The sequence below is a fragment of the Nesoenas mayeri genome (genome assembly GCF_963082525.1).
Source record: "Nesoenas mayeri genome assembly, chromosome: 2".
Lineage (NCBI taxonomy): Eukaryota > Metazoa > Chordata > Aves > Columbiformes > Columbidae > Nesoenas > Nesoenas mayeri.
This window is the reverse complement of record NC_137543.1, coordinates 64,787,054-64,810,050: the sequence shown is the minus strand read 5'-3', so window position 1 is coordinate 64,810,050 and position 22,997 is coordinate 64,787,054. Positions and strand designations below refer to the sequence as shown.

At 40.3% G+C, this 22,997-nt stretch overlaps 2 protein-coding genes across 4 annotated transcripts in view; one reads left to right on the top strand and one right to left on the bottom strand.

The window, feature by feature from the left end:
• Positions 1-16,335, top strand: part of ERP44 (endoplasmic reticulum protein 44) — a 52,996-nt gene extending 36,661 nt beyond the window's left edge. For all 3 annotated transcript variants that reach the window (XM_080339822.1, XM_080339823.1, XM_080339824.1), the window contains 6 exons: positions 3,095-3,152; positions 4,568-4,684; positions 8,441-8,552; positions 9,013-9,154; positions 12,324-12,426; positions 16,108-16,335. In XM_080339822.1, coding sequence (XP_080195948.1) covers positions 3,095-3,152; positions 4,568-4,684; positions 8,441-8,552; positions 9,013-9,154; positions 12,324-12,426; positions 16,108-16,209 — 634 coding nt within the window. In that variant the 3' untranslated portion in view covers positions 16,210-16,335. The remainder of the gene's footprint in view (positions 1-3,094; positions 3,153-4,567; positions 4,685-8,440; positions 8,553-9,012; positions 9,155-12,323; positions 12,427-16,107) is intronic.
• A 2,489-nt stretch (positions 16,336-18,824) lies between these two features.
• STX17 (syntaxin 17) overlaps positions 18,825-22,997 on the bottom strand; it is a gene marked incomplete at its 5' end in the record, with an annotated part of 44,898 nt that continues 40,725 nt past the window's right edge. The window contains 2 exon segments of the mRNA XM_080364152.1: positions 18,825-21,562; positions 22,283-22,369. Of these exon segments, the coding sequence (XP_080220278.1) occupies positions 21,323-21,562; positions 22,283-22,369 (327 nt within the window). The 3' untranslated portion in view covers positions 18,825-21,322.

The window sequence follows — 22,997 nt, the reverse complement described above, 5'->3', positions numbered from 1 at the left end:
TTCCTTTTTCTTTATTTCAAAGAGTGGCTAGTATCTTAAATGTTTCTCAATGAGCATATCCATGCTTGTTCTGAGGGCAGCCAACCTGAGTTGTTATTAGAATTTTAAATTATTTTTTGGCCCCCCATATGACTTTTCATTTTTTTTCGGGAATGCTTTTTAAAAAATCATTAGTTAGAGAACAATACTTTAAGATCCTCTCTCCTGTTGTTTGATTCTGTTTGCTTATGTCAGCTTCATATGATGAGAAATAGTCTCCAACCAGTGTTAGTATTTGGTTGTTGGACAGACACTGTTCTTGAAGTAGTTACTATGGGGTTTTGATTTTTTGGGGTTTTTTTCTTAGATATAAATAATAAGCAGACCTAGTGGAACAGATCAGAGTTTGATTATTTGTAACTTGCCCATGTAACTACAGATTCCACAGCAAGCTTGTCATTATTCTCTTCTCCAGATGCCTGTTCACTTTCTACCCTGGAGCTGTTTGTTTTAAAGAGCAGCTTTGGAAACTAAATATTTTGATCTCGGAGTGGCTGTGGCTCTCAAGCTTCCTGAAAAATTATATATGAAAAGACTTCTGAGGGAGATACTGACTATATAATAGCGTTTTCCGTTCATATTATATATAGCAAAATGTTTCATGGGGAGCTGGTGCTGATCAGTCAAACTCTTCTGACAACAGGGCATCCTAACAGCCCCTGAGAGGGATTTTTGGTTTTGCTATGGACAGAATTCAAAAGGTGTAGGGTTTGTGAGGTATATGGTAACATGAGCTGTCATGGTCAAATTTCTAGTAAGCTAAAATAAATTCAAAACAAACTATTTGACAGTAAAAAATAAATCACTGTCTGCTGTCAAGACAGAACTGTTCCCTGCTATGCCAAAATTATTCTGGCTTCAGGTAGTTGTAACAGCTTATTTTTTTAAACTGCATTAATGGTACTTATTTGCAGATCAAAATACTCTTAAATCAGCTGATTCTTACAGTTCTATGGTGACTATGGCAGAGCAAGGTTAATGAGAGAAGACTTGTAAGCAGGAGAGAGGAGGGATACTGATTAGGAGATTATTAGAGGTAGATTTTAGAAGTAGAACTAGAGAGGGATAAATCTGAAATGTATGTAGACCTGGAAGAGAATGGCCTTGTGCCATTGAGCCATAGCATAGGAAGCCAAATGCAGAAAACCAAAACAAACAGCCAAAAAATACTTTTTATCACAGAAGGCTCTGAACTATAGGTAACTCATGGAAGAGGGTGATGAATGTAGCAAGTTTTATGTTATCAAGCAAACATGGCAGGGGGATTGTGTGGTTCCAAGAGGTTCACCGTCTCTGTTACTTCTTCAAGAAGAGACAAAAGGCAAACTGAAGTGTTTCCCTTTTGGTAGTTGTTTTTAAAAGGTCTGTCTTCAGGTGTTTGGGATTTTCACATCATATCCCCACTTTATTTGAGTTACTTGAAACAAATCAGTGACAACTGCAGCTACTGAAGTAGAAGAACACAGAAGAGGACCTTTTGGGTTCTACCACAGGCCTACCCTAGCACATATATTTCATTATAGATTATTATCAGTTTACAAAGCAATTATTGGGCAGGTGGCTTCTAGGTCTTCACGTTGTTCTTGTTCAGTGAAGGACTGTGTGGGATGCAAGTGGTTTAACTTGGTGTTGATGGTCACAAAGAAGCCTCATTTCACATTATGGGAGTAGTCATCATGTTTGGAATACAAAGATGCAATTTAAAATACACATCTCTATACTGGTGCCAATACTGATAGGTATAAAATACTATGCAAGACATTTTTTGTATATGATAAGAAAAGGATAATTGGATCAAATGAAATAAATAAAGCATAGGTACTTCAAGTGAAGCCTTATGATGTCTTTTTTTTTTTCTTGACCCTCTAAAATTGTTCAGACCCCTGGAAGATTTACCTCATCCTGCAGTGTGATAAACTGAGTTATTTTTATTTCCTTTTTTTGTCCTCTCCTTTGCATCTCTTCATTAGCCTTCACCAATACTTTTATTGAGTCCACAGAAGAGATACTATTAGTGGAGAAGCTGGAACAACACTTAGCTAATGTTTCCCAGAGGCTGACATGCTTTCGTTTTAACCTATGCTAAAAGGAAAATAAATTAGTAGCTCATTTTGCTCTTTTGTGGCATATGCAACCAGTTAGCGCTGGCTTGCCAGCATGAGTTATAATAGGTTGGAACAACAAGGTGGAGAGGAGTCAAGTCCTCTTTTAGTGTCTGAAGGTGGTGAAGGGCTTTATTTCAGTTGAGAGGTTTCTTCTCTTATTTTTTGTTCTACTGTATTGGATGCATGGCTGTCCCCAATTGTTTGGATAAGAGATAATAATTGGGGGGGTACAAGCTCACAGCTTTCAGGGCACTCTGTTGTGACTGAGATTAATGAACCACAGGGTATCCCAGAGGCAGGGGAGGAACTTCCCAAGGTGACACTCAGTAAGCTGAATCCCAAGGAGGAGCTGCATGTGTTCTCCAGATACCTACATACCATGTCATTGGTGATCAGAAAATGTATTGTGTGTCTCGTACACCCCAGATCTGTTTTGAGGGTGAAATGGACAGTGTGGGCTTATTTGCAATCCATTTTCTCAGTGCTTGTGTCAATAGGGCACCTCAAAGCCCTTCTCTGTCAGAGGAGATAAGATGTAAATTTCTAGTGTAAACAGTAGAAGAGGAAGAATAAATGCAAACAAGTATCCGCCTTTCCTTCCTGAAGAATAGGTATTCATTTTTTTTTTTCATTTACATTATTATATTAATTAATTAACTTCTTTCTCTGATGGTCTCTTATGCAAAATTGTACTAGCATTCATCACTTCAATGCCTCTAGTCCACACTTCTAACCTTAGGGACATGTCTTGTTGACTTCCTTAATGCCATATTACCAAGCCAGGGCAAGTTTCTGTGGAGTCACTTTACAGTTTACTTTAAAGATGAAGGATTTTAATTCTCAAATTTTGCAAGAAAAATAAAAGTACAGCAAATTTTAAAATAATTTTTGACATCTCAGTTATTTTATTTGTCTATACCAAGACATGCTTACTGGTTGGTTTGTTGTAGGGCTGTTTCAAAAGCAGAGAGATTTAGCGGAGACAATGTAATCTACAAGCCACCAGGGGTAAGTGTAACTATGTATTTCATTCTGCTTATTGTCATTATATGTGAATATGAACAAATGGAGACTGTACTCAGAACATTCAGCATGTTACTGCATCTGAAATCTTAATTTTACTTACCTAAATAATGTGAGAAATAGGGTCATAGGAACAAGTGTTTCTGAGTCGGTGAAAAAGACATCGGTCTCACTTGTTGCCAGTTAAGTGCACAAAACCTGTATCCGTCATTGTAAGTGTCAATGTCCAGAAATGTGTTTGGTTTGGTTTGGTTTTTTGGTTTTTGTTTTGGTGTATGTTGTTATTGGGATTTTTGTTGTTTGTTTGGGTGGGGTTTTTTTGTGGTTGGTTTGTTTTTTTAGAAACATGATCAACTTTGTGTTCTATAGAAGTCTGAAAATATGAAGTTGGTAGACATCATGTTTTTCAAAGCAAGTGACAAGTATTTCTGACTGTCACTTGCCTGTCTTGTGTGTCTTATTCCAAAAGAGCTAAGGGCTGTTGTCTTAATTTTTTAAAAAAGAAAGGAATTAGTTAAATAAACTCTCATCATTTGACTTGAGGGAAGATTCAGTGCAGAAGAAAATCTACAAGAATGGCTTTTTAGAAACGTATCTTAAAATCTACTTATTTCTCAAATGTAGTTTATGAAAGTTGCTTGCAGAAAAAACACACACACACACACACACACACACACACAAACACAAAATAAAACAAAAACAAGCACACCACCAATAACTAAGTGGGGAGGGACTTTCAAACCTTTTTCTGCAAAACCAGAATTTATTCGGTTACCTAATTTACGGCATTTCTGAACTAAGGTGTGCTTAATCATGGCCACAGCTTTGCGAAGACACACCTCACTTCATGTTAGTCAATACTGTGATTACATTAAAAGATGGCAGAACCAAATTCTGAGTTAGAACTACTAGCAAATAAAGGAAGACATGTATTTGGATCTCTTTGGCAAAGCAAATGTAAAAATAACAGCTTCAAGTCCTGTAGGACACTAGGAGGGGTTTTTCAGTGCATCTTTGTCCGCATGAGGCAGCTTTGTATCTGCATTTAGTTTCTATCTCAATAGATTTTAATTTTTTTAGGTATGGACATAACTATTTGTCAACTTAACAGAAGTCTAAATAGCCTTTATTTGAAGCGTCTCTAATTTGGAAACAAAGTATCTTTTCAATTCTTCTTAAGTTGCCTTAAAAAGTGGAGTTGCCCACATAAATGAGTGTGTATAATATTTATTTGCCTGTGGTAGTTTTCTACCATAGTTAATAAAGATATTGTATGCACGAAGGTTGAATATTGGTATAAGACTGGCTTTCAATATTTATATGTATATTGTTACTTTATGCCACGTGGGTAATCTTTGAACGTAGCAGTTTCTTAACTAGTATATTTTTCTTTTCAACAGGAAAATGCTCCAGATATGGTATATTTAGGCTCGCTAACCAATTTTGATTTGATTTATGCATGGACACAAGATAAATGTGTACCACTAGTTCGAGAAATTACATTTGAAAATGGGGAGGTAAGAATTTTTTATCCCATTCTACTTTTGGGATTTCTTTCTCAAAACCAAAGTATCTCTTTCAAGGTCTCTAATCCACGCCAAAGAACTTTCTGCATGCTTTGTTTCCACAGAAAATACCTGTCAGATAATGTCTTTTCTTTCTTGTGGAGTTTTTTGGTTAGACTTGAAATTCACTGGAGGCAGATTGGTAGGAGTTTCGTACACTGCCAAAATAAGAAGTTAGAATCACCTATAAAGATTGCATAAGAAACGCCTGGTGATCTGCAGAGTGTGGACACTTGTGTGTAAAGAATGTGTGTGCGAGTATGTACATATGGTTGTGTGACACCTTGGGTAGGTTGTATCATTTATCTAAAATAGGTACGTATTATTTATACAGATGTTATGACTAAATGTTGAATTAAGATCCATACATAAATGTTCTTTAAGTGTTTTTTGCATCTGTTAAGACCTTGAAAAAATGCTTCTAGTCAGGGTAGAAAATACCCATGTCAGCATGTCCACGACACTTTGAAAGAGCAAAATAGTTGTGAACTGTCCTTTAGTTATAACGAGCTTTTAAAGTGTAATGTTAAAAGTTAGTAGTAGAAAAACGTTATGGTATTAACAGCTTCCAAAGCATTGGATGTGATATCTTTTTCCTTCGGTCAATCTGTGTTTAAACACTGGTACTTTCTGAATCTTTTTAGCTTCACGTGCTCTTTCTGCTGGGTTTCTTCTTTTAGTTGTAACGCAAATTTGTGAGTTTGCTTTTAAAAATCTCATTATCCTTATTTTCTTTCAATGCCTTTCTGTTTCCTTTGATAACTTACTCCTCTTCCATGTATTTCCAATATTATATATATTTATTTGTAAAATAACCAAAAGGAAACAAGTGTCTTTGGTATCTCACAAAGAGTATTTGTACGTAGCCACAGCATCTGCTAGGAATGCTATTGAGATTTGTAACAAACTACAGTATGTTGTCCACACTGGATCAGAAACCAAAGAATCAGTCATATGATTTAGTCTCAGTTTGCACACTTTGGGTTTTTTTTTTATCCTGAATGTGCAGCGTAGGTAACTCTGAGTGCGCACAACACCTCAGGTTACGGGACAGAGGGACGGGGTGGGATGCAGAAAATGGTGTAAGCACAATCTTCTAGTCCAGCCTGCCAACTTTTATTGGAAAGTTCTGTTGGTTAAACAAATTTTAGTGCTTCATTTGCAACTCAATATGTAAAAGATGCCCCATGTTAACATCTTTAGAAGCGTGTGGTAGATTTTCTGTGTACTTTTCCCAGGGCGAAGCTGGATTCTGAGCCTTAGAAGCCAAGGGCCATCACTCTCAGCTTCCACCACATTGTGCTGTGGTTTTTCTGGTTGTTCCCTTAACCCTCAGTTCCTGTTTACTTAAGCAGGGATTTACAATTCCAATGTCACATTTTGCCTAGCAACATTTGTTTTAAAATTTCAGTGCTGCCAGTACCCAAACAAATATAAACATGTCAAAATGGAGATACTTCTTCCTGCTGAAATTGTGTGGTGTTTAGATGGGGTCTTAATGCATACCACAATATTACAGGGTAAAAATATGAAGTGCTGTGACTGTTAAGCTGTGTTTATGGTACTAGAATACTCTATAAGTTAGGTAAAGACAAAAATTTCTACCACAGACTTTAAATTCAATTTTAAAACCAAAATTTGCCTCTGTAAACTGCTGGTAGGTTTTTTTCCTCATTTTTTAAATGAATGTTTTCATTATCAGGTAAGTGTCATGGGCAGGCCAGCTGGGAAGGTGTCCAATCTGAACAGAGTTCATCACTGTGCCTTTAGAAAATACATAGTGATGGAACTCAGAAGCAAGGGCTGCAGCTTGAGAAGACTGTCCATCAAGAGACAGTCCCTGTACTTGACACAAAAAGGCTGTTGGGATCAGTAATGCCATTCAGAAGAAATCACCATTTAACCTATAATCTGTCTGTTTAGCCCTGTGTTACATGAATACAATGAACTGTGTGGTCTAACAATGCTGCTGAACTGTTTTTGAAAGGGTAAAAAGTTTCTCCGAGGGGTACAGAGGTGATGCTAGAAGGTCGCATCTAATGAAAAATCTTTTGATGTTCTCAGTGCCAGACGAGACAGTAGCTTTTGAGGGGGCAGTCCAAAGCGATTGAAACAGCTGTTCCGCTTGCTGTGTGTAAAACGTGCTATGAAAGCTGGAATAGAAAAGCAAATGAAGGAAGGTACTTCATAGAAAACAGTTAGGGCCAAGATTGGCAAGGCTTTCAAGCCAACTGTCCTAACAGCCTGTTTGGAGGTGAATTGATCTTGTGAATACGACTTGCTGAGGTTGTCCTTTTAGCTGCTTGCAAACAGGAGGGGAACTTAGAGCCAGAGCACCAAGCTCCGTTTGGGAGTTCTCCCTCTGGAAATGTACCTGCTGAAGTGAGTGAGGAAATGGAGCCATAATTGTAGTGGTACAAAACAGACTTTATTTTCCCCATCCTCTAATAGGAGAGGAGGCTGAGACCCAACTGAATTCATGTGCATAAAAATGAGAATGAGCAAATATGTTTAGTGGTTGTTTTAGGGTTGGATTGGAAAACTTGGATTTTGTCAAGAGCACTGAAGTTCTGAGGATCTTTGCAATCTGCTGTTGAAAGACCACGTTTCAGCTTACCTGTTAGACTTGGTTGAAGGGAAAATGACAGTCGTTTCATGTACACAACATAGCTGGCTGCCTACTTATTAGGCAAGGCATTTCTTTCAACTTACTTCAAATCAGAAATATCTGAAGAAACTCTTACTTTGTGGCAGAATGAATGAGTGTGATCTTTTTCAAAAAACATAGATTTTATTCTGATACATGCTGGAATCAAAGAAATAGCAGCACTTGTGCACCAGTTGTGCAAATGAAAGATAGGCAAGACTGTAGGCATTTCTAGGTGAGAAGTTATTCTTTCTCCAGTCAGGCTCTAGTGAGTTGAGCCAATGTTCAAATGTGCCTAAAAATCACTTTGGAAGCAAGCAAATGCATGTGGTTCATGTTTTGTTTGGGTTATGAATAAAAGAAAAAATCCCAAATAAATTATTCAAGGAGTTCTTACGTTTACCTGCCCACGGACAGAGATCTTTAAAAGGCACTTGGGCTGCAAAAAAGCATTCCTATGAGGAACTATAGCTTGCCTGTCCAACGAAGGTCTTAATTTCTTCATCAATTTTAGTAATATACTAACCTGTGAATTTAATAATACTGTTATATGGATGACCAGTCAGGACACACTTACTAGCAAAAGAGCAATACTTAATCATATCTGATATAGCTACATCGTTAGCTTCTTAGTGTCTTAAGCTAAGAAAACACCAACTTACTACATGAACCAAGCTAGGACTGGGTCTAGAATACACCCTCAACTTTTCATAGCACTTAATACTATGCTGTTCAGGCCTTATTGCTGTTTCTATGAAGATGTGTTTTCTCAGAGTTGGGCTGTTTCTTTTGAGCAAGTATTCCAGTGCGAGTGTGTCCTTTCTGGAAATGCTGATAATGAAAAACCTTCGTCCTTTATGTGCTGTATATGATAAGTGAAGAAAATATGGCTAAATATCACTCAGGTATCTTAAATGGTCAGCTGTTAACACCTTTAGTCCTCTTCTTTTAGCTGTCTTTTAAGTGGAAATCTCAATGAACTTGAAAATTACTGGAATGACTTACTTAAAGCGTCCTTAAGAAATGGAAGAAATGGGATTTGTCCCTTGTTTTCTGTGCAGGAACTGACAGAAGAAGGCCTTCCTTTTCTCATACTTTTCCACATGAAAGACGACTTGGAGAGTTTAGAGAAATTCCAACAGGAGGTTGCACGACAGTTAATAAGTGAAAAAGGTTTGTAGGAACGCCTACTACTTCTTGTTTTTACTGGTATAATAGTTTTCAGGCAAATTCAGTCAAGTGGAAGCAAAGGCCACACAGAGTCTGAGCCTTAAAGATCTTGAGACCAAAGAGCTTTATGTACTTTTGACAATGAGGACCAACTCCTCTGGAAATTATTAAAATAGATATGCAATTTATTAGTAAGTAACTATTTCAGAAATCCTACTTGTCTAAATGGCTTAATGCAGTTTGAGAGGCCATTAAGCAAAACTTCGGTTTGTATTGTGGCCAAAAGCACTGTAAGAAACATCCATTATTTTGATACTGTTAGTCACTTCAATCTATTTTCAAGTGTTCTACTTATGTAGTATTTCCACCTTTGTATTAGTTATGAAAGTGGTTAGGGTTTCAAGGTAATCATAATCATTGAAAAAAATCTTAACGAGGATTTTTGTTTCCTCCCAATTTTAAGGTACAATAAACTTCCTCCATGCTGACTGTGATAAATTCAGGCACCCACTCCTCCACATTCAGAAGACTCCAGCAGACTGCCCGGTTATTGCCATTGACAGCTTTAAGCACATGTATGTCTTCCCAGACTTCAGCGACTTGTCGTAAGTATTTCTCTTTGGCCATTTAAATTTGAGAACAACAAAGGAAAATATTTGTTTGTATTATAATTACTACTGTGATAGGAAGATGATGAAATCTGGAAGAGGTAACACTGCCTTGATTCAGTGTCAGAGCCTTGAAGTGATATGTACTAGTGTGAAGTCATTGTTTAAATGAGGTTGCATTGCTTTATGCAAGAAGGGAATCTTACATGAAGTTTTTAGATGCTGCTCTTCTTTGAATTGAAAGTTTTGCTATTTTCCATAGTAGTTAGGCATTCAGTATTTTTAGTGGTGATCTAGATATATCAATTAGCTTAAAACATTCAAAATACAGTGTTTCAAAAAGATAGACCCGATTTGAAATCACTGTATCTCTTTATTTAGGTCTCTTTTATAAAAAGGTTACTAAAACTTGATAACTCATTAAACCATTTGCAAATTGTTATGTCATTGTAACATGTTGCTGCTATTGTGAAATATAGTGCTTTGAAACTGGGTCCATGTTTTTGAAACACCCTGTACTATATGGAATGTTTAAGTGCTGTGTTATGCAATGATTACTGTAAAACACATCATTAAGAATTCCCAGCCTGCTGGTTTGGTTTTTCCTGCTGTGCAATTCCAGCCTTCCTGCATTTCACCTGGAAAGCTGGCAGAGAAATCCTTGTTGTGTGGGTTTCCAGAATTTTCCTTGTGTAGCTTGGAAAATATCTGATCATCAGCATGTTATCTTCTTGAAATATGTGAGAGAGAAGTATCAGGGTCCTTAAGCGAAACACCACGTTGATATCCCACTACATCATCCTGTCTCTTCGTGTTGTCCTGCCTTGGAAGCAGATGTTCTATCTCCCCTGGTTCAGTTGAAGATGTGTAAATATTCTTTTCAGGGTCCTTCAGCATGACAAAAGTCTTGAGGTTGTGTGTTAAACTCCAGTTTTTGTTTCAAAGGAGGCACCTGCACATACACCGCTTGTTAAGTCCTAGTTAGATGCCTGGGCTTTGCAACTTGAATTTTTGCCCATTTTAAAAGCTCAGGCTATTTCATTTCTGTCAAAGTTGAGGATTCAAAGCTCAGATTTAGCATGCAGTGTGAACGTAACCCTGTGTCTAATTCTGCCATTCCAGCAGGCATTTTTGTACCTGAAATGTTCACATTTGGAAGAAGGGTTCAAACCTAGCTTCTCCCCATCATTCTCTACTGGCCTATTCTTAAATTTTAGTCTCTGTTTGATGTATCTCAAATAGTGGTTTTCAAATATCCAAAGCTATGTATTTGGGAAACTCTGATAGTGACTATTTTTCTCCCTGTGTTCCATTTTCTTGGGAGGATCAAGCTCACTGCACATGCTAGTGCTTCAAAAATATAGTGGGATATTTGCATTTTGAAAGCACCCGTTTTATTGTCACTTTTGAAACAGGCCTAAAATAAATGAATATCTCATAAATGGAAATAGAAATGTTTAGTTTAGACTTCGCGTTATGTTTCTTAACACATTCTGTTTCTGTGAAATTTATCAGAATAATTAAAGCTACTTGCATGTTTGTATACCAATTGTTACATACAAATGAAGATGAGAAAGATGTCAGGATTGTAGACAGTTGCTTAACGATAAATAATTATTCAACCTTACTCTAGGAGATTGAGCTGATGCTTAGAAATACGTAACAAACAGTTGGGAAACAAGGAGAGCTTGGAGCTCCTGGGGTGATATTCTTTTGCGTGTCTGTGTGTGGTTTGGATTTTGGGTTTGGTTTTGTTTTGTTTGTTGTTTTTTATAGGTAAAAATCTTAATTCTGAGACTTTCATCTACCTGCAAGGATTTTTGCCACTTTAGTACATTTTCTGGACTCACTTTGCAAACTGGCCCCAGACTGTCTGTTGTAATCTCAGTGCCGCCACCAACCATTGTGGTTTGGATATGGTGCTTTCAGAACTGGCCCACTAAAACATTTCCTGTCTCTTTAGGGAGTTATCTTTTTGGAGAATAGCCACTTCATAACAAATGGGACCACCACCCAATATTTTGTCCTCATACTTTGGCCACCTGGCCCTATTCATCCTGCTGTTCCAGGTCAGAAATGAGAGCAGGGAGTGTTCAACAGATGAGTTTGTAGCTTCTCAGTGAGAACTGGCTGAGCATCAAGAGGCTGTAGGCACCAAATGCCCTTGCTGGGTTAGGAGAGGAGAGGCTGGAGGGGAATGTCTCCAGCAGGGTTGCCTGACCTGGACCAGGGCAGGAGCCCAAGGGAAAGCAGGGAGCAGTGATTCTGTCCCTGCAACCAGGCTGGAGTGAACCCCCTTCTCTCCATCAGTACTAATTCCTGATCTTACCTGGGAAGGGGAGAGACGCCTCCAAGTACCACTGTAATACTGATTAGTTACAGACGCTGCTGTAGTGATACCCTCTGACTATGTCATGCTATAATATGTTTTATCCATAGAGTTTTCTGATGATGGCCTGTCTGCCCAGACTTTGCCCCTCTTTCCTAAAAGTAATAATGGGTCTGATGAAAGACTCCCTGCAAAACCTGTCTCCATTCATACATTACCTTTTGATTGCATGCATAGTGCTCACGTTATCGTTTTTTATCTTGGATACTTACTAGAACAACTCTTCATTTTAAGCTCTTTAGTCTATTTGACGTTTCACAAATAAAATTGGATGCTGTAGTTTAGCACGTTTGCTGTGGGTGACAGTAGATGATCTCAGATTAGATTTACATTGATATCCTCTTAGTGCTTATCTCTAGCGTATATGCAGTTGCTCAGGCACTAGAGAGCCTTTCAAAGATGTTTTGTCAATACTGCTACCCAACTGTCATTTGTATCTGTAAACTCTGCATTTGGAACCTGCTGTTCCCTCTTACATTATGGTTAGTGGGGAGCTGCAGTGACTATACAATGAAGTTATCGGCTAGTACAGCTCTGTGGGAGTTATTGAAAAGATGAAATACTTGCTGTGTTCTCAAGAGACAGTGGGAAGAAAAAGAAGCTGGTAGGATACCTTAACAAACCATTTGGCTTCCTGTCCTCTATTAATCACCTAAAAGTAGACATAGTGTGCCAGATAAACAGAAATTGGCTACTCTAAACAGTGCACTTTAACTCTTGTGTGTTTGGACTTGACTTGTAATAAACATGTGGATGTTTCTGTTGGATTTGTTCCAGAGTCCCAGGTAAACTGAAGCAATTTGTACTAGACTTGCATTCTGGAAAATTGCACAGAGAGTTTCATCATGGCCCTGATCCAACTGATGTAGCACCTGGTCAGGTAAGGTTACAACAAGTATATTTAATTTGGCCATTTAATAAAGACCTTTTTTTACTACTTGTCAGAACTATGCTTTCTAACATGAGTGTACTTTTAACTTTAGTGTCTGAAAAGATAAATCTGTTTATAGAAGCATAACATAAGCGTAAAAGAAACTCTTCCTTTAACTTTGTTTGGATAAAGGCAGGGAGAGCATTAGGGGGAAATATGGTACCTGTTTGCTTTGAGTAAGGAAAGAATCATAAAGTCATTTTGGTTGGAAAAGACCTCTAAGATCAGAGTGCAACTATTAACTTAACACTGCCAAGTCCACCACTAAATCACGTCCTTAAGAACCTCATCTACACATCTTTTAAACACCTCCAGGGGTGACAACTCAACCACTTCCCTGAGCAGCCTGGCCCAATGCCTGACAACCTTTTCTTGTTAGGACATTTTTCCTCATATCCAATCTAAACCTCCCTTGGTGCAACTTGAGGCCATTTTCTCTCATCCTGTCACTTCTTGGGAGAAGAGCCCAACCCCCTCCATGCTACAACCTCCTTTCAGGTAGTTGCAGACAGCGATCAGGTCTCCCCTCAGCCTCCTTTTCTCCAGGCTAAACAGCCCCAGTTCCCTCAGCCGCTTCTCATCAGACTTGTGCTCCAGACCCCTCACCAGCTTCATTGCCCTTCTCTGAGCTTTCTCCAGCACCTCAATGTCTGTCTTGTAGTGAGGGGCCCAAAACTGAACACAGGATTCGAGGTGCAGCCTCACCAGTGCTGAGTACAGTGGCACAATTACTTCCCTAATCCTTCTGGCCACACTATTGCTGATACAAGCCAGGATGCTGTTGGCCTTTTTGGCCACCTGGGCACACTGCTGGCTCATGTTCAGCCGCTGTTAATCAATACGCCCTGGTCCTTTTCCACCAGGCAGCTTTCCAGCCACTCTTCCCCGAGCCTGTAGAACTGCCTGGGGTTGCTGTGACCCAAGTGCAGGACCCGGCACTTGGCCTTGGTGAACCTCATGCAACTGGCCTCAGCTCAGTGATCCAGCTGGTCCAGATCCCTCTGTGTGGCCTTCCTACTCTCCAGCAGATCAACACTGCCACCCAGGTTGGTGTCATCTGCAAACTTACTGAGGGTGCACTTGATCCCCTCATCCAGATCATCGATAAAGAGATTAAACAGAACTGGCCACAATACTGAGCCCTGGGGAACACCACGCGTGACTGGCCACCAACTGGGTTTGACTCTGTTCCCCACAATTCTTTGGGCCCGACCATCCTGCCATTTTTTTCCCCAGCAAGAGTATGTCCATCCAAGACATGAGCAGCCAGTTTCTCCAGAAGAATGCTGTGTGAAACAGTGTCTAAGGCTTTACTAAAGTCCAGGTAGACACCATCCACAGCCTTTCCCTCATCCAGTAGTTGGGTCACCTTGTCATACAAGGAGATCAGGTTGGTCCAGCAGGACCTGTCTTTCATAAACCCATGCTGACTGGGCCTGATCACCTGGTTGTCCTGTATATGCTGTGTGATGGCATTCAAGATGATCTGCTCCATAATCTTCCCCAGTACCAAGTTTAGACTGACAGACCTGTGGTTCCCTGGATCCTCCTTCCAGCCCTTCTTGTCAAAGGTGTCACATTTGCCAGCTTCCAGTCAACTGGGACCTCCCCAGTCAGCCAGGACTGCTGGTAAATGATGGAAAGTGGCTTGGTGAGCACCTCTGCCAGCCCCTTCAGAACCCTTGCATGTGTAAGAATACATATTATCTCCACTGAAACAGAAGACCTTGGGCCAGATAGACTGTTCTGAGCTCATAGAGCTGCTCTTATGTTCCCATGTGATTTCAGTGCAAAAACCAATGATAGAGGTATTGTTTCCATCACAACACACTATGAAAGGATTCTTCTGAGGGCAAACATCAATTGCTTGAATGTTTAACATATTTACTTGTAATCACCAATCCAAGCAGGAAGCAGTTTGTTAGAACATCAACAGAAGATTGATAAGTGGTAATAGAGCTTATTACTTTTATTAATGCAATTAACAAGCAGCATTAATAGTGGCCACAGGCTGCGTTTGTCAGTTTGCATTCATCACTGTTCTGCTCAAAGGTTTCCATGCTGTATAATTACATGCCTGGAAATCACTCCTGTGATCTCCTCAGGAGCACATCTACTAGATAGTTCTCCAGCAAAACTCAGGAGTACCTCAGTGTTTAGTTTAATCCAAGAGGCAGAAAAGAACGGACATCATCAGCCCCGATTCCCTCTGCTCAGCCCAGTCTTCTGTGTCTTCATCAGCTTTGTATGTTCTCGATACGCTGCTCAGCTCATATGCTTGGTGTCATGTGGAAAAGTGCCTGTCAGGTAACCTTCTCATTACCTCAGGCCCTCTCTAAAGAAATAATTGGTTTTAAACACTTAAGTTATATGTTGTATTGTCTAGGGCTCAAGAGAGCCATGCTGATCCCAGAGGAGACCTGGTATTCTTGTGTTGGGGTGTCTTGGGCCATCCCACAACCCATGGTTGAGGAACAGAAATGATTTATGGCTACAGGCTCGTTTTCCTGGTCATCTGAGGGTTGCGTAAGGGTGGCTCTGTGCTAAGCTGTGTGAGTGCAGCCTTCCATTGCCCTGCTCAAAGTTAAAAGATTTAAAAGCATGAAAGCCCCAGAGGGCTTGCCTTAGACTAGGAGAATGGCTGCTTTTGAATGTTGTCATGAGTGGTTGTGAAAACACGAGGCTTGAGTTGTCTTGGCAGTGATTCACTTTAGTGGTAACTTCCTGTGTTTCTCAGGAATTTGTTGAGCAACAGGAATTCAGGTCAACAGGAGGAGATGCAGAAAACGAGGCTGGAGACTGAGAAGTAGGTCAGCTGGGAGCCAGGCGGGTGACAGGCGTGAGGGACACTATGGAGCACTTGTGGCCTGGAGGAGGCTTGGGCAGGGTGGTAGGGAACCTGCCCAGTCCCAGAGTCCTGCTGCCCAGGTGGGCACAGGCTGGTTGCCTGGAGCTGCAAGCTTGCTTGTCTTTGTTCTGCCTTGAAAAATGCACACAGAACCTGGGATGTTTACATTCTCATGTCCCTATGGCCATCTTGCAGAGGATGGAAATGCTGGGACATGTATGTCCCTAAATTGCTTGTTTAGAGTTTTCTTTTTTTTTGTTTCCATAGAAAACTAATTCTAAAATATCTCAGCATCAATGTCACTTTTGCCCTGGTGCATCTCAAAAGCAAACACACAAACCAGACTACTTTCAAAGCAAGTGGTAGATGGACTCAAATCTACAATGGGGTGCATTTGAAATACTATTAAGTCACTTGCACAGAAACTTGTGTGATGGCCATTACCTTTGAGATGTGCTAACAAGAGGAGCTGGCACACCTTAACGGATGGTGCTTGATGAATTTAAATATGTGTGCGTGTGTATTCCACCTGCTTGGGACTTAAAATGTGCCTTCCAAAACAAAAACACAAAACAACAACAAAACCTGAAAAATGTCAACACACACACACACACACACACACACACACACACACACATACACACATACACCTCAGTTCATAAGAATGCTGGACGTTTGGGCACTCCCATAATTGCCATAATTAATGCTAGAAGTTCATTTAGCGAAGATGATTATTAACATGAGTCTAACAAGCAATTTTCCTGTTTGTTCTGTTTTTTCAGCCAATTCAGGACTTAGCAAGCAGCCCACCAGAGAGCTCATTCCAGAAGCTGGCACCCAGTGAACATAGGTACACCTTATTGAGGGAAAAAGATGAACTTTAAAAACTTGAAATAATCTTGCAAGCCTTTCAGACAGCAGCATTGACTTCCGTGTGGTGGAAATAGTAAACCTATATTTTCATAATTCTATGTGTATTTTTATTTTGAATAAACTGAAAAATAATTTTTTTTCTCCCCAGGCTTGTAAATACATTTGTTTGGTGGGTCATTCTGTACAGCATCTTTCAAACAGTACGTTCCTAATGCTATAGTAAAATATCAGAGACCCATCCAGACTCTTGACCTAACTCTGTTCTGTAAAACTTTTATAATCCAAATGAAGGTATCCCTGCCAGAGACATGCTGTTAACTTGCACTAGCCCATTAAATAGGACTTTTGGGTTGTTTTCTGTGTAACCTTGGTAGTATGTGCTTTCTCTTCTTCATATGAACAGCTATCCTGGTAATCTGTTTCTTTGTCACGTTTTTCTCCAACTTTAAGAGGGTCTTCTATTCTGGATACTCGGGAGGGGAATAAATTAAAGTTTTACAGAATCTCGTGTGGTGCTTTACTGGGTCCAAATGTCGAAGCGATCAAACAATTCTGACTATTAAAATACCAAGCGAGGAAAATAAATTTTTTAATACTATTAGCTGTACTTTGAATGAAAGGGCTGTATTGACCTGCCCTAGTTTCTTAGAGTTAATATTATTATTATTATATTATCCACAGGGTTGTGTTAAAAGAACATGAGTGTTGGAAACCCTTCAAAGTAGGAGAGGATTAGGGCTGGACTGCCATCTTAGCTTTGTCAGTCTTAAATTAATCACTGTATGTATATGTTACAATTAGTCTTTTTCTTTTGGGTCCCTACCATCTACTTTCTGAACAAGCACTGCAAATTTTCTGTTACTCCTTTTGTCTGGCTTGTGCCTTATTTATTGCATGCTCATTGAATTCTGCTCTCAAGAAGGAATTACTGCTTTCCTTGTGGGCTTTTCTCAATGAATCCTCAAGCTGCTGGGTGATATGAACATAAAGAAAATGTAGAGATGGGAGAATATCTGCTAATTTGGGGTGCATTGCTGGAGATGATTGAGGAATTAGTACTGGATTTGGGCAGTACACTTACTACAAAGAATCTAGCTTCATGAGTTGGGCCCCCATGGTTTAGTGTCCTTAGAAGCTTGTTCTTTGGATGACTAGACCACTGGGTTCATGTTTTATTTCTGCAAGTGCCCCAATGTCTGCAGTTCAGGGCTCAGGATCCCATCTGGGCTGGATGCCACCTCCTTGGTTCTTGACAGAAGATAGGCATGGTACTGTGCAGCTGTGGCCAGAGTTGGTGCCAAGAGAGGCTGCTGAATCGAGTCCCTGCAGCAAAGGGCACGTGAGGTTTCAAGGAGGCGATTCTGAGGAGAAAGCTGCTCCTACCAGCCAGCACTGGCTTCCAGCTGACTGAGCAGATGCAGAATTGGTAGCTAAAATGAGTAAGATTTTGTTGACAGGTGTACTTTTTTTGTCAGTTTTGTGAACCTGCATTTTCGAGTGCGCATGAAGTGCCTGAAAGCCAGGTCTTCTCCTGTACCATTCTCCATCTCATGACAAATGAAGTGGTTTTGGCAGCCAAGTTGTACCGCCGCTGTGAGCAGGGGATGGTTTTAGGGCTGGTGCTTGTTATCTGCAGGTGGTACAACCAAACTTCCATAGTTGTTCAGGCACCTGAAATTTTAGTCCACTCTGGCATGGTACCTACAAGTACTCATCTTACTCCTCTGAGGTTCCTATTTTTCCTTGGGATTTTTACATATATATACTGCTGTTTGGTGGCAGATGTCTAAACTTCTCTTTCTGGAGGGAGATTCTACCTCATCATATACACCCAAGGTCAGTGGCTGGTGCTTTCAGCTAGAAAGTGAGAGATGGACCCCCTCCCCCGTGTTTGCTTTTCTGAGTAAGGACTTCTTGTTCCCAGAGCTTTGGGATCCCAGCACCAGGCAGGCAGTTAAATGTAGCAGTTCATGAGTTACGCACTCCAAGTCATTTCATTGTGTATTTGTGGGGGGTTGAACAGCTGAAGTCCAGGTTTGCCTAACCTGATGTTGAGTATCACTTGAACTTTTGAAGTATGTGATGAAACAGAGAATTTGCCTGGAGAGAGGAAGCATTGGACAATATGCGAGATGTATTTCAAATCGAGCCCTTTGATTCTGATAATCTACATCAATGGTTTTAACCATTTGGTGCTCAACTAACCCCTCATTTCTCAAGGTTTTTCATGGGAGGTTGTCAAACAGTGTTACGGCCATATGGAACAAAACCATCCCAAACTCTCATTTTAATTGAACTTAAGGAGTCCACTTCTGAGCTAGTGTATGTGTTTGAGTTACTGGATGCATGCAGCATTTCATTTCAGTCAATGTAAATATCTCAGTAGCTGAAGCATGTGTTTGGTAACTCAATTCGGGATTCTTAGATCTTGGTAATGCAATTATTTTAATAATATGGAGTTTGTGAGGGATTAATCCTTTAGATTGCTGAAAGGAAATAAACCCCAACATCTCAATAAATGCTACAACCAATTTCATAGGCAAAAACTTTTATTTGGTCTGAAAGAATTATGTATATCTTACATTTCTTCTGATTAACATGCCTAGCAATTTAAATGCTGGTTTGGTTACTCTGTTGCCCATGTTTCTTCACATATGTAAATAACCCATCTATTTTTTAAAAAATCATAGCTTAAATAACAGTCTTCCAAGTCTGGGCTGTACACAATGTTTTGAAATTGCTTCCTTAAAGACTCAAGGAGGAAGAATAATTTTTGTGCTAGACATTTCATAAAATGAATACATACCAAGCTGAATTTGTACAAGCTGTGGCAGGAATTCAGTTTTATGAATTTAGATTGTCCTGGCATTGGGGGGAGAGGGTGGAGTTTTCAGTGCCTCTGCCGTGGCCGCTGTCATTTAAATGCACAAGGTTTTGAAGCATACAGTAGGAAAGCAGACATGGTGTTTTGAAATCACACAAAGAATCAACCAGAACACCTTTTTTTTTCCTCAGTTTCTTCCTTTAAATGTAGAAGTTATATATTGAAGGAATCACAGGATGTGAAGAGACTTAGTGTAAAGTTGTTACAAGCTCATTAATTTTTTTATCCAAAGTAGATGTATTTAAAGAAAAACAATTTTTGCCTGACTGGAGCAAAGGATCTGAATTCCTTGGGTCATGTTTTCCGCTCCAGCTGATTTTACGGATGTGGGCACTGCGGCTTCAACACACGCAGTTCGGACAATGTTCACGATTACTTGTGAAATCTGTTTTTGCAAACGTTGCTTCCCTAAGCCTCAGACCTGCTTAAAATAGACAGAGTGCTCTGACTGACAGCAATTTCAGTCCTATTTTAGAAATAATAAGGAAGAACTGTTCAGAAAAATACATTTGTGCTGAAACTAACAGTTGCTTGTAGTGTCTCTAGGCACAAACACCTGTTGTCTGTCACAGTAGAGAGTCATTTCCAATAATGATACCAAAGTACTGGTTAAGAAAAGGGATCTCTTTCTATACTATGTTTCCTTATACAGTGTTCCCTGCTAAGGAGCCCTCTCACTGAACACTGACTTCTGTGTTCATCTAATAAAACTGGACTCAAGCAGAGCTCAGAGTGAATTGAACAATTTAAAAACTTTAAAAAGCAGCTTCCCAACCTCAGTTTCTTTTCCCCCAAACAGCAGCAGCAATAGTGTGAGAACTGTCCTGGAAGGATGGAGGTAGGGCCATGTGCTGAACAGTACATTTGTGACAATAGTCCAATTATGTGGCAATAAAAACACGTTAACGCTCCCGTATTTAACAATGGAAGTTTCAGAAGCAAAAGGCTTCTTAAGCAGTAAAATAAGGACACTCAGAATGACAGGCATCCGCTATAAAAACCTAGCGAAAGCACTAACAGCATCTCACCCCACACAGATTATTGAAAAGGCTGAGAAGCCACCTGACAGCGCAGGTAGAAGCGGAAGTTTCAGGGCTGACCCGTGTGCAGGAGCTGTGCGGCTGACCCAGCCAAGCACGTTTTACATCTTGCCAACAGCCGCAGGCTGACAGTTTCAAAACAGCCCCATCATCTGGGGAGCTCAGCTGACACTTCCACTATTTAAAGGGCCTCACTGCTTCACCACCCTTTGACCTGGCGCCTAATGCCACCCTTGAGGGACGATGAAGACTCTTGAGGGAGTGGGGCTGCAGCAGCACCTTCCAGCTCTTCAGCTCTCCTGCCAGTGCACTGCGGGCAATGGGAGATGAGAAGCAAGAGCAACACCGAGCAGTAGGCGCTGCTTAAGTAAGCCGAGGCTTTGGGCTCAGAATGCCAGAGCTTGTCACTTCGTCCTGCGTGCTGTTCCCAGGACAAGCCAAGGAGCTGAACAGCCATGGAAAAATACCCTCCAGCAGCAGTCCTGCAGGGCTGCTGCTTACCATGTTTAACTACATTTTGAACAAGATGAGGAGTTTACCAATTTCTTTTAAAAAAAAGACCTGAAAAAGGGGAAAAGCTGATGCTGATCTAATCGTCTGATGGAGGCAGATGTGGGATGCACTGAAGTGTTTTTTCCAACTTGCTCAGCCAACATTTCAACTTTTTCCTATGGCAACTAATGCTTCCCTGTGCATTAGTTATTGAACAGGCCTAGTCAGTCGTGTCCTGGGGGTATAGACAGAAGGAGTTTGGGAATCCAGATAAATTAAATTTAAAGTACCATGGCCATGAAAGACAGATGAAGCTTATTTCCTTTCCTTTGGGGCTCTATTAATAAAATCTCCAGCTTCTGGGTGCCGTTCCTGGGAAAGCACTACGGTTTTCCAAACCTCTTTGTATTGTCTGCAAGACACTTTGTGCAAATTTGGCGTGAAGCACCCATCACCCATCATTACAGCTGTGCATACAGCTCACCTAAGAATTTTATAATTAAAAGTTATCCATATAATTTTCAAATGACTGATGTCACTTAGCACATCTCAAAAGTGAAATACTGACATTACTGTTTCACCCCTCCTAAGTAACAGTCCTGTTGTCAAAATTCACACAACTCAGCCTTGTATTTAAAGCCTAAGGCTGCAAGTCTGTCATTAGCACGGCTACTACACTTTTGTTCCTAGTCAAAATGAATCTCTACTTCAGCTGGATTTTTTGGCACTTGGGTGAGAAAGCTCTAGACAGCTGGAACAGATCTGCTCGGTCATTTTTGTTTTCCTTCTTTGCATCAATTTTCCACCTGTGAAACCCAAAATCCCACCACCAAGTGCAGCTGCGATTCCTGCCACTTTGTAGCCTGCAAGGAGCCCAATGGGACCCCCCACCACTCCACCAATAACTGCACCTGCCACAGGCAGAGCTGCCAGCTTGTACATTGCAGCCTGTAGAAGGAGACAAAAAAAGAGTTAGCACACACTTGCCTGTGGTGATGCGCATTTCCCCCTCATTGCTCTTGGCAAAGACTGCAATGCTCAGTGATCAATAAACTTTACAAGTTAGTATTTAAAAACAAAGATGATCTACTATCCCACATGTATGACAGAACGCACCAAAACCAATTCAATATGGGGCTCTCTCACGTATGCAGTTGTGAAGCAGCTCATTTTTACGTGCTACTGCCTGACTGTGCACGTTATTTATTACCTCATCTCCATCATTATCAAATGAGAAACTAAGAAGATGCTCGGACTTTTCAGTAACACACCTGAAGCTGGGTTTGTGGCTTATAGCAACTATCACTGACATCTACGTAGAACAGGACTGAAATTGCATGTTATCATCACCCTGTTGTTTTACGCTTATTTTGTTTTTGTGAGCCAATCGCTGGATGCTCCTGTCTTTGCAGGTAAACCAAGGTAGCATCAGAATAGCATTAAAAAAGCAAAACCACACCAACAAGCCTGTATTTCCCAGTAGCCTGGATGTGATACAAAATTACAAGAGATTGATTTTTTTTTTCCCTGCTACCTGTGGGTCATTTCTTCCTTATTTCCTTAATTGCTGGCTCCTTCAGCATTAAAGACGGCAGATCAATTGGGTTAATACAGAGGACTGCTGGGAGGCAGAGCACCATTGATTCACCAGCAGGAGCAGATCCCTACCTTCCCCAACTTTTTGGTTCCCTCTTCAACATTCACAGCAGCACTGTTGACATGGTCTTCAATCCTGTCAATCTTCTCCTGCTGAGACTAGATGCAAAGGAATTATGAGTGAGGGCACCTGCTGGGAAGCAGCAGTGAGCCAATACACACCATTTTAATGCCTGTAATCAGGGCCCCACAGCCGCTTTCATCTGCTACCCACTGCAGCCGGCAGCCTTAATGGTGCTTCATTAATAGCATCTGATAAACTGTGCTGAAACTGCAAACTTTAAAAAAAATAATCTTAACTATTAAGTAATAATATGGCGTGGGTATTATACAATGTGTCGCTGCAGTTAAACAACCCCAAAACATGTGATTTCTAAATCTTGTCTGTGAATAGATGAACTCGCATTCCAAAGGGAAAAATAATCCAAACTGGCCTTTTTGTTTCCTGCTGAGTTTCACGTTCACAAAAAATTCTATAAAGAGCATTTATAACATCAGTACCGACTCCAGCATACAAAGCTGCACCAAGAAATCTAAATAGAAGTGTTTAATCAGGACATTATGAAACACTGGCTCAACTTTACAAATAGAGTGGTGACAGTACTGAAAATACACTTGATGTTCCTCTACATTTTATTGTTTTCATTTTACAAAACCTTCCATCTTGTCTCCAAATGCAGTCAGATTCCCCTGCAGTCTCTCTCAGAGAATACTGGAGCAGAAGATA